The sequence below is a fragment of the Suncus etruscus genome, chromosome 5 (genome assembly GCF_024139225.1).
Source record: "Suncus etruscus isolate mSunEtr1 chromosome 5, mSunEtr1.pri.cur, whole genome shotgun sequence".
Lineage (NCBI taxonomy): Eukaryota > Metazoa > Chordata > Mammalia > Eulipotyphla > Soricidae > Suncus > Suncus etruscus.
Genome location: NC_064852.1, coordinates 116,446,809 through 116,459,240, shown reverse-complemented (window position 1 = coordinate 116,459,240; position 12,432 = coordinate 116,446,809). Strand labels below are relative to the sequence as shown.

The following is a 12,432-nucleotide window of genomic DNA, read 5'->3' as shown; positions in this document are numbered from 1 at the left end:
ACAAAACTTTCTCTAGTGTTTCTGCAAGATCTATAATACTACAAACTAGGTCTTTTGCTGAAGTCATTTCTCAGAATTCAGATCTTTTATTTTTCATTAACATTAGGTACATCACTCTTTCAACCCTTTTGTAGCTATCCTTAAACTATAATATATAATAAAATTAGTAGTAAAAATGATCATTTTCAGGGAACTGCATATTAAAAACCTTTTTTCTGTTCTCTTCCCACCCTTTTGTAACTGTAATATATAATAAAAACTATAACAAAATTAAAATAGTAATAAAATTACCATTTATAAGAGAATGGCACATTAATAACCTTTTTCTCTTCTCATAGGAGACCGGAAACAAGGTCTCCACAGTATGAACATGATGGAGGCAGCAGCATCCGAGCCCTCTCTGGACTTAGATAACCTGAAACTGCTGGAAGTAAGATTGCTTGGGTGTTATGTGACCATTTTTCTTATTTTGTAGTACTGGGGACAGTGACTTCAATTATTAATACATTTATTTATTTATTGGATGTTTACTGGGTTTCTATGCCAAAGCCTAATCTAGACACTGAGAATATATTCTGAGCAATATATTCATTTTTAGGCCTATGTTCTAGTAGGAGAGAAAGTACTAGCAGGTAAATAAATGAATACGCATAATTCCTAGACATGAGTGCTGTGGAGAAAAGGAATGTGATTGAGGACATCATAAAATAGGAAAAGAGGAAAAAAATAGGAAAAGAGGTTATTAAAGGAAAGATATAAAGGAGAAGATATTTAAGTACAGACTTGGACAGAGTATTGGATTTAAGATGAGAAATTCTGAAAGAAAATTCATGGTAGGAAAGGCAGTCATAATAGATGTCATATTTTTCTGACGTGCAAATATTATGTTCTTTTTTTTGTTGATGTTGGTCTTTTTGGGTCACACCCAGCAGCACTCGGGTTATTCCTGGCTCTACGCTCAGAAATTGTTCCTGGCAGGCTCAGGGGACTATATGGGATGCCGGGATTCGAACCACCATCCTTCTGCATGCAAGGCAAACACCTTACTTCCATGCTATCTCTCCGGCCAAATATTATGTTCTTATAAACACATACATATCAAGTTTTCATTAAAAGTTTCATCATGGAGCTTGATTTTCTGTCTTGCATCTGCCTGAGATATGGACTTTCTCATTTTAGGATGCATGTTTCTATTTTGGGGAAATGGCCAGGACATCCCCTTTTAGGATGTACTGTGGGCTTTTCCCAATTTGGAGAAACCCATGTTCATGCTTAAATATGTTCTCCTCTCCCTTTATTCCCTGAATATTCTTATCATGGCTTAGGAATTTAGCTCAGAGGACTAGAATACATGCTTGGTCTACAAAGAACAAAGTCTGATCCTTGACAGTTCATGTCTCCTTGAGTTCCACTGGGAATGGCCTAGTGGCTTCTTGGCATTGCTAGGAGTAGTCTTGGTGCCCTGGGTACTGTTATTTAGCCCTCCACCCCAATGTACAAAATAAGTCTTACTATGATGAATATTTCTATAATATTTATTAAGGTAACTTGATAACTCTGTACCCATACCAGAGATGTAAATAATTGGAATTTTTGATCATATTAAACATTATAGGAGCCTTTAATTTGAGAACTAGAATCAAGTTAAAAGCAAGTGTGGTTAATGAAAATATAAGAAGATGGCAGTTTACTAAAGTGAAGAATATTAATAATTATATTATAAAATAATAAAATAAAATACCATACTTTAGTATAATTAATTACTTAAAGTATAAATAACATAATTATTTAGTATAACTAAAAGTATACTAATTAAATCTCTAGGCTATTTATCATAGATTGTGAAAAAAACATATTTGTAGACATTGTTGCTTTTATTGTATATTGATAAAGGTCAGTCTATTAATTTTGACCTAGAAACAATGAACAAAATGTAACATATTCTTAAATAATTTATATTTATTCTTAACCTGATTTACCTAAAAAAGGCAAAATATGGAGAGAGTATGTTGCAATTCTGGTTCTTTACATAATTTTTTTTTTTTATTTATTATGAGAACAAGGGTGCAAAGAAAGAGGACAAGGTAAAGTTACAGTGGAAGGACAATCACCCATAACATAATTCTCAGAAGTCCCCTTTCTGATATCTTAACTTTGAAATTTCAGCCAAAGAACATTAAGATAAATAAGACAGAATCCATATACAAATACTTTGTCCCTCAAGTACCCAGATTGTAACACATTATAATATTTCTTAACAGTACACAAGGCAATCTAAAGCCATAAAACTTACTTAACTCCTTAAACATTACAGGCATAGTATTTTCTTACATTTCCATATACATGCATATTAGCTTAAGTTAACTTCAAATTTTAAGTGAGTTCTTTTTAAGGATTAGAGTCAAAGGAGCACAGTAAAAGTGGTGTTAGAGTGGCAATTGTTGTTTGCATAGGCCCACCAAAATATGAGGGACATGGAAAGAAATAACCTTGGCCTAAGTACAAAGAGACCAGACCCCTGAAGTTTCCTGGCACAAGACCAAGTCTAGGCTCCAGGCAAGTTACATCGTCCAATCCAATACATTGTCTGTAGTGCCAACACACTTTTATTTTTCACACAGTCTCTGTTGTTGGTATCATGTTTCTGTATTAAAGATCCTGGAATCTGCATATCTTACATTGAAGTCAGGATGTGGAGCATCCTCTCCTTTTACCTCACAATCAAAGGGCAACGCAGGGAGCCCTGTCCTGTAAGCAGGTCGTTGTTGTTGTTAAGTCTTCTCAGTGTTAAGGGAAGTCTCTTTTGAGCAGGTCGAAGTCTGAGCAGTGTAGGTCTTCTGTGGTAGAGGATTGCTTCCAGGTGATGTTATAGACCAGCCTGGATGTTTCGGAAGGAGGAGGGAAGCCTGAGGACCCCGAAGAATCCACCTGAACCCACTTCTGGCCATCTGAGCCGGCACCCAGGGAGGGCCTGGAGTCCAGGGGAAAAAGAGGGGGATGGCTGGGGGCCTGCCAAGTCGCCCAGCACGCCCTAGGCTATGGAGAAGGCCTCTGGCATGGGGCCTCCCCAAACCCCATACCTGGCACAAGCTGGCCACCAGAATCAAAGAGGAAACCAGAAGCCAGATATCTGGACGCCCTCCTCCCATGCAGCTCCCCCCTGGAGTATGGAGGGATGGGGGAAGCCTGAGGACCCCAAAGAGTCCACCTGAACCCACTTCTGGCCATCTGAGCTGGCACCCAGGGAAGGCCTGGAGTCAGGGGAAAAAGACAAGGTCGGCTGGGGGCCTGCCAAGCCTCCCAGCACTCCCCAGACTAGAGAGAGGGCCTCCAGCATAGGGCTTCCCCAAACCCCATACTCGGTAAGAGCTGGTCTCCAGAATCAAAGAGGAAACCGGAAGCCGGATATCTGCCCAACTTCCTCCCCATGCACCTCCCCCCTGGAGTACTGAGGGAGGGGGGAAGCCTGAGGACCCCTAAAAGTCCACCTAAACTCACTTCTGGCTATCTGAGCTGGCACCCAGGGAAGGACTGGAGTCAGGGGAAAAAGAGGGGGATGGCTGGGGGCCTGCCAAGCCTCCCAGCACTCCCCAGGCTAGGGAGAGGGCCTCCAGCATAGGGCTTCCCCAAACCCTATACCTGGCAAGAACTGGTCTCCAGAATCAAAGAGGAAACCGGAAGCCAGATGTCTGCCCAACCTCCTCCCCATGCACCTCCCCCCTGGAGTGGAGTATAGAGGGAGGGGGAAGCCTGAGGACCCCTAAGAATCCACCTGAACCCACTTCTGGCCGAGCCGGCACCCAGAGATGGCCTGGAGTCCAGGGGAAAAACAAGGGGACGGCTAGGGGCCTGCCAAGCCTCCCAGCATTCCCCAGGCCAGGGAGAAGGTCTCCAGCATGGGGCCTCCCCAAACCCCATACCTGGCAAGAGCTGGCCTCCAGAATCAAAGAGGAAACCGGAAGCCAGATATCTGCCCAACCTCCTCCCCATGCACCTTCCCCCTGGAGTAAGGAAGGGAAGGGGGAAGCCTGAGGACCCCTAAGGATCCACCTGAATCCAATTCTGGCCATCTGAGCCGGCACCCAGGAAGACCTGGAGTCAGGGGATAAAGAGGGGGAAAGCAGTGGGGTCTGCCAAGCCTCCCAGCACTCCACAGGCTAGGGAGAAAGCCTCTGGCATGGGGTCTCCCCAAACCCCATGCTGGCAAGAGTTGCATAAGCTCAGTTTTTCAGACCTGTTATTTCAGTGTGAAAATTTCTAATTTCAGTCGTCAAATCCTCTTGATGCTTAACTGTGCTCCAGTCAGGTCTATCAATGCTTTTTAAGAGCTCCCTGAACATCTTCCATAATTTTAATCTAAACTTCTTATTTGAGAGGATACCTAGCTATTTTCTACTTTTTAGATTATCAGAGCAGCCATGTTGATTTCTTTAAACATGGGGTGTTCTGCAAAATTTCTCCATTGGTAAGGCTGTAGATTGCTTCTTACAATATGGAGAAATGGAATTCAGGGGTTAAAAGATAAGCGCTGCTTCAGAGTGGAGTTCTTGGGTGTGGGTCCTGGAGGGATTATGGTCATTGGTGTCTCTAGGCTGGCTCAGCAGGAAAAAAAAAAGATATATTAGATTTCTTTTGAAAATTTCATTTAGAGTATATAATAGTCCATTGGGGGGGGGGATCAAACCTGCATGCTCTCAGGCTGCTTATTTCTGTCTTTACTCGGATCATTCCTGTCAGGGGACCAGGTGGGGTGCTGGGGATTGAATTTGGATCAGCAGCATGCCAGGCAAAAGCCTTACTCACTGTATTATCTCTGGCTTCTGGGAAGTTTAGTAGTTATCTGTGGAAAGGATTCTTGAGCCTTATCATTATAACATACGCTTTCTTAGTATCATGTTACTATAATCAAAACTATAACGAATTGGGGCCAGAGCGGTGGTGCAAGCAGTAAGGCATCTGCCTTGCGTGCACTAGCCTAGCTAGGATGGACCGTGGTTCAATCCCCCAGAGTCCCATATGGTCCCCTAAGCCAGAAGCGATTTCTGAGCACATAGTCAGGAGTAACTCCTAGCATCACCAGGAGTGGCTGAAGAAAACAAAACAAACAAACAAAACTATAAGGAATTGAGAACTAGGGCATGCATATGAATTTATATTTCATTCATTAGCAAATGAGTTCTGTTTTTTATATGTATTAATACTTTGCTTTTTTTCAACAAAAATTTTTATAGTTGATCGGTCGAGGTCGATATGGAGCAGTATATAAAGGTTCTTTGGATGAGCGACCAGTCGCTGTAAAGGTGTTTTCCTTTGCTAATCGTCAGAATTTCATCAATGAGAAGAACATTTACAGAGTGCCTTTGATGGAACATGACAACATTGCTCGCTTTATAGTGGGAGATGAGAGAGTGACTGCAGATGGACGCATGGAATATCTGCTTGTGATGGAATATTATCCAAATGTAGGTTCTCCAAAATGTAACCTGACATTTGTAATAGCTTTTAGATAGACTTGCAGGAGAGTCACTGTAATGTAAGACACAGTTGCTGTGCAAGTCGATTATCAATGGTCTGTAGGGAAATAAGCTTCTCACACCAGAATGTGAATCAGTTCTATCACTGGTTTAAAGGATTTTGCTTCCCCTTCCCTCCTCACTCAATTCCTTTCACAGACATATTTTCTTGCAAAGAGCAGTGTCTTTATAGACATTCTAGCACATTCTACTTTCCTCTTGCCCCTGCAGTCCCCATTGTTATAAGTATCTTATCTCAGATTCACCTTCTAAGTGAGTAATTTGAGTACCACTAATCTGTGTATTTACAGAAATTTCCTGTTTTCTGTTGTAAAACATAAAATAAAGCAGTATAGTCAGAATAATAAATGCCCAGATGCCCAAATTCATCTTTAGTAGGAAGTTTACCATGGCAAGGAGTCAGGGAGAACAGAAATGGGGCTTCAGCAAAGGGTCTAGGGGCGCTGGGACATAGTCTGGATAGGGTATGGTACTGGAATGTTTTCTATATGAAACCTTAGCATTAGTAGTATTGTAAAACATGGTGTCTAAAATAAAAAGAGAAAAAGGAAAAATAAACCACCATTATATTTGTACTGGTAAGAGTCATCATGTATAGTCTAATTTTTTTCTGTCTTAATTTGATAAAACAAAGGAATATTGAAAATAAAATAACCATAAGTTTTAATATAGGACAGTTAAACATTATAATATCTAAGTTCTTTTCTTACTGCTTCTCTCTATCTTAAAATTCTGAAATGTCATATTAACTAGATTTCTATAAAGTCTCTTTGATTTTTTTTTTTTTAACTATTTAGAGCCATCGTATCCATGCATTAGAGCTTAGAGGTTCTCAGCACAACACAGGGAACCGAGTGTTCTGGAACTGTCCTGTGACAGAGATCCAGCACAGGGCTTCAGGCATGCAGGCCATGTACTGCAGGCCTTTGGGCTCTCTCCCTGTTCCCTTGCGGGGGATTTAATCTACTCAAATCCTTTCTAAAACTGTTATCTAACTGCATCATGAATACACATAATGAACATGTGTATTTTTTTCTCTCTTTAGGGATCTCTGTGCAAGTACTTGAGTCTCCAGACAAGTGACTGGGTCAGCTCTTGCCGTCTGGCTCATTCTGTGACCAGAGGACTCGCTTACCTTCATACAGAATTGCCCCGAGGAGGTGAGACAATAAATGCAAGATGATTGACTTTTGTGAGGGGCCAAATTGTATTTAGGTATTCACAGTAAAGGTATATTTTATATTAAAATAGATTTATTGCTAACAACTTGTTTGAAATTCCTGGCAATGGGAATGCGTGCCCCCCCCACCCCCTTTGTCCCCCAGTCCCTGCTGAGTCGAGACAGTTATTCTACTTCTCTCATTCATTTACATTGTAATGATAATTGTTAGTATAGTTATTTCTTTAACTGCACTCACCACTCTTTGTGGTGAGCTTCATATCATGAGCCAGTCCTTCTCTGGGTATTATTACCGTTTACTGTCTTTAATTTTGAGAGGTAAATATTTGAAGTGCATGCGTGGACCTGATTAAGAACCTTTTAGTTTGGCTCTCTCTCTATTTTATTTTACTCACTTTATTCACTGCAGGGCATAGTCACTTCTTTCATTTTAGTAGTATTTTTATATCATAACTTGCTTGGTCTTTAGTATAAAATTTAAATGTATACTTCTGTTAACTATCATTAGATCTGGCCAGATCTATCAGAGAGAAAACTAACTGATTTCAAATAAAAATGGCCCCCCCCCCCCCACCGCCTTTCTCATGTAAAGATCTGGAGGGAATCTAAGATTGGCCCAGCAGCACCTTGGTATTTTTAGGGCTCTTAGTTTCTTATTATTCTTGTTAGAAATTTTGATCTTCAAGGTGAGCCCATCCATCATTCTTTATTCTAATCAGCTGTGGAGAAAAAAGAAAAGATAGAAGGGATTGTCCCCATCTCATTCCAAAAATCTAACTCTTAAATTGATGTTTTGTTTCCCAAATGGTTTTCTGTTTCATTTGGTTTCGGTTTTTGGTTTTTGGCCACATCTCAAAGCTCAGTGCAACTCCTGCCTTTGGCCCTGGTTGAGTGTTGGGGGAGAGGGGATGAGATAGAGAAAAGAAAAAGAAAGAGAAAGAAAACATTCACAGTAGGGAATTGCTACTTCAAAGAATATTGGGATTGGTTACTAAATAGGAATTGGAAAATATTTGTATGGTAGGAAATTATTCTTTACAAAATATTTCACAATTATATAGTTGTTTTTCTGCCCCAATTATATACTTTTAATCTTTTATGGCCATTTTTGCTAGGTGATCAGAGCATCTTTTAAAATACATTTGTATTCTCACTTGGTTCCAAAATACACCACACATCACAGTCACCTCTGAATTAACTTTGCTGTGAAAATTCTGCCTTCGTGCTTTTTCAAACTTTTATCCTTTAAAAGCAGTTTCTTATCAGATGACAATAAATACAAATGATACAGCCAAGCTAAAAGGTTTTTAATCTCGGTCCATACATAGACTTCAAAATGCCCAAAACATTTTTTTAATTCTCTCTGACTTCTGTAGTGAAAAGGCTCCTTGCTGTATCAGTATCTAACATCTTTCTTTATAGTGTAATACCATGGATCATCTTTTTTAGCTACTGCTTCATATATAAGTAATAACTTTTGAATAATTTATCAGTTCATTTATCTTGACATTTTGCTTTTCCTGAATACAAAATTGGTCAGTGCTATATTGCCTGTGTCAGCAACTTGAAGTACTTGCTTTTGTGTTTTAACCACATTAACCATTTGGACAATGTTTCCTTACTCTTAAACATTATTAAACTGCTCTATAGAGCCAGCTTAGCACAGAACTTAAAACACCTCCTTAAACCTCCTATTCAAGGCTTATATGATTCAGCAGAGTTTCAAGTCAGACTTTGACTGGAAAGAATGATTGCCATTGGAGCCGGAGTGGTGGTGCAAGCTGTAAGGCGTCTGCCTTGCTTGTGCTAGCCTAGGACGGATCAAGTTCGATCCCCTGGCATCCCATATGGTTCCCCAAGTCAGGAGCGATTTCTGAGCACATAGCCAGGAGTAACCCCTAAGCATCACTTTGTGTGGCCAAAAAACCGAAAAAGAAAAAAAAAAAAAAAAGAATGATTGCCATTAAATAAATCTTACCTAAAGCAGAATACTACTCAAATATCACGTAATATTGTCACTAAGTATGTGCTTTTTTTATTTGTTTGTTTTTGGGTTTTGGGTCACACCTGGCAGTGCTCAGGGATTACTCCTGGCTCTGTGCTCAGAAATTGCACCTGGCAGGCTCGGGGGTCCATATGGGATGCCGAGATTTGGCTGCGTGCAAGGCAACTGCCCTACCACTGTACTATCTCTCTGGCCCCAATGTGTGCTTTTTATATCAGTATACTAGCTATTTAAATTATGTTTTACCTAATTGTATTTTTTGTTTTGTTTTTGTTTGTTTTGTTTTGGGGCCATGCCAGGTGGCACTCAGTTCTCATGGGTTACTCCTGGATCTGAGCTCAGAAGTTACTCCTGGCAGGCTTGGGGGACCATCTGGGATGCTGTGGATCAAACCCAGGTCAACTGCATTTAAGGCAATTGCCCTACCCATTATGCTATCGATCTGGTCTCCTAATTGTTTTTAAAAATACTTCACTTTCTTCTAGAGACCCCTATTTTTAGTCTCTTCAACTTGAACTTTGGTATTTAGGACAAAAACTTTGTACTACTAATTAACACTATTTAGGTGTATTTTTGCTTCAGAATAAGGAATTGAACTTGATTGTAATTTATTGTTCCTATGATTTTGTTTTATTTTATTACTTATTTATTTACTTATTTATTATTTATTTATTTTTGGTTTTTGGGTCACACCTGGCGGCACTCAGGGGATACTCCTTATTCTGTACTCAGAAGTTGCTTCTGGCAGGCATGGGAGACAGGGATCATATGGAATGCCAAGGTTCGAACCATCATTCGAATCAGCTGTGTGCAGGGTAAAGCCCTATGGCTGTGCTATCTTTCCAGCCCCTATGGTTTTATTTTAACTAGTGTTGTATTTTATCACTCTTTCCAAATTAAATAAAAATCTAATGAAGGAAAAAAACCAACAACCATATACAGATCAGTTCAACCTAACTAGAACATTCTAATTTGTTTGTATAGTCCTCTGTCCTCTTTAACTCATTGTACATAACATTGTACATAACATCTTTCTTTATTTGGGGTGTGTTTTTGGACCACACCTCGCTGTGCTCAGAGTTTATTCCTGACTCTTCACTCAGGAGTCACTCCTGATGGTGCTGCAAAATCTTAATAGGATGCCAGGGATTGAACCTGGGTTGACCACATGCAAGGCAAAAGGCCTTACCTGTCATACTCTTTCTTGCTTCTCACTGTATATTCTCCCATGATTAGGTTTCTCTAATATTGGAATATTTTATTGCTTTTTATAAAATTTTATTTTATTGAAACCATTGTGATTTACAAAATCCTACATTGTTGGGTTTCAGACATACAAGCCGACTACTAATGTCGATTTCCCTACTCCATGTTCCCAGAGTATATACCAAGTACCACCCTTTGACTCTCAGCCTGCCAGTAAAACAGGCTCATTTATAGTTTAGATTTTAGTTTGGATCTTTTGCATCTATCATTGTTAACTTTGGCTTGGATATTTAGTTCTGTCTCTCCCCCCCCCCCTTTATTTTCTCCATCAGTTCACCTGAGACCACTTAACTGCTGGCTCCCATCCTTTCATATTTGTGTTTCTCCTCTTCCACTCAGTTTCTTTCCTTCACCTTGCAATACTCTGGCAAGTTTGAGACAACTCCCATTTAGACCATTGCATTTCTTCATGGAGTTATTCTAAATACTACATATAAGTGATACCATGCTGTATTTATCCTTCTTCTGGCATTTAACATAACATTTTCCAATTCCATTCACTTTGCTACAAATTGCACAAGTTATTGATATTTTAAGTATTGATTTGGTATTAGTAAACAAAACACTTTCCAGTCTCTACATTTTTTATATAAATATCAGCTTTAGATTATAATACATATAGTTACATTTTGATTTTATCCAGAATAAGAAATGCAGGTCTTTTAGGAGCTGAGTGGGCCATGTTAGTACATGTTTTGGGCCAAGAAGTGGGAAGGGAAGAAAATAAGAAATAACTCTTTGATAGCAAAACCGGTTTTCTAGGATTGGAGTAATAGTACAAGGTTTAAGGTGCTGACATTACATGTAACTGACTCTGGTTTGAATTTTTGGCACTATATGTGCTCCCCACACATTGCCAGGAATGATCCCTGATCATAGAGCTAGGAGTTAAACCCTGAGAATCACAGGGTTTAAATGTCCCCAACTTGTTAGCTACTCTTCTTCTGGTTATGCTGTTACTTTAACTGTGCAGTTGCTGGGCTTAGATAAGTTTTGGCTTAGGGTACATGTCTTGAATGTTGCTAACCCAGGTTCAATCCTGGCACCACCCATCCTCCCAAGCATTGCCAGGTATGGCCCCAAGGCTTCTGAGGACTACCATGATGACTCTTGTTTTCTCTAGCACTGCAACATCACATCCTCAGGCCCTAGCTCTCTGCCTCCTTTGGCCAAGAGTGGTCCTCTGAATACTAGTCAGGTGCCTCCTCACCCCAGCCCCCAAATAACGGTTTTATAGCCAAGGGGTCAGAACCCGGTCTTTAGTTCCATTGTTAGTAAAACTGTTGTGTAATACTTGTTAAAGTATTAAATTTAAATATTGAGCCTATTTGTGCCTAAATAAACAACACTAACTTTATTTGCTTTGTTGCATTCCTTTGTATATCTTAAATTTTGTTTTCTGATTTTGGGCCACACCTGGTGACATGTAGGAATTATTCCTGGCTATACACTCAGAAATTGCTCCTGGCTTGGGGGACCATATGGGAAACCAGGGATTGAGCCCAGTTCTGTCCTGGGTCAGCCACTTGCAAGGCAAACGCCCACTGCTGTGCTATCACTCCGGCCCCTGTATATCTTAAATTTTATTTTATTTTATCTTATTTTTGGGGTTTTGGGTCTTACCTGGCAGTGCTCAAGGTTGCTCCTGGCTGTATGCTCAGAAATCGCTCCTGGCAGACTCAGGGGACCATATGGGATGCTGGGATTCGAACCACCATCCTTCTGCTTACAACCCTACCTCCATGCTATCTTCTGGCTCTTAAATTTTATTTTAAATTTTAGAAAATATACACAGAATTTTCAAGAGCTATATGTTATTATCATATGGGATATATATGTTTTCATTAGTGAAAGAAAAATGTTTTGTTTTGTTTTGTTTTGTTTTGTGGGCCATGCCCATTTGTGCTCAAGAATTACCCTTGGCAGTTGCCAGGGCTACCTGAACTGTAGATTGATGTGAATAAACTCCTTTGTCTTCAAACCACTACCCCCCTCCCCAAATGAATTACCCTTGGCAGTCTTGGGGACCATATGGGCTGCTGAGGGCTTGAATACAGGTTGGCCGCATGCAAGGCAAACACTCTACCTATTATACTATCCCGTTGGCAGAAAATCTGTTTTTTTTTTTTTTTTTTTTTTTTGGTTTTTGGGCCACACCCGGTAACGCTCAGGGGTTACTCCTGGCTATGCGCTCAGAAGTCGCTCCTGGCTTGGGGGACCATATGGGACGCCGGGGGATCGAACCGCGGTCCGTCTCCTAGGCTAGCGCAGGTAAGGCAGGCACCTTACCTCCAGCGCCACCGCCCGGCCCCAGAAAATCTGTTTTTGATGAGGGGCTTGAGGTGCATTTTTTCAGTAAATTTTTTCATTTACTATGTACAAATTTGAACTTAGGAAGACATATTTATGGAACATAAAGTTTAGTGACAAAGAAGAAATAGAGTGAG

At 40.2% G+C, this 12,432-nt stretch overlaps 1 protein-coding gene across 1 annotated transcript in view; it reads left to right on the top strand.

The window, feature by feature from the left end:
- Positions 1 to 12,432, top strand: part of BMPR2 (bone morphogenetic protein receptor type 2) — a 162,731-nt gene that overhangs the window by 113,804 nt on the left and 36,495 nt on the right. Inside the window, exons 5-7 of the mRNA XM_049773176.1 lie at positions 339 to 430; positions 5,232 to 5,462; positions 6,580 to 6,694. Coding sequence (XP_049629133.1) covers positions 339 to 430; positions 5,232 to 5,462; positions 6,580 to 6,694 — 438 coding nt within the window. The remainder of the gene's footprint in view (positions 1 to 338; positions 431 to 5,231; positions 5,463 to 6,579; positions 6,695 to 12,432) is intronic.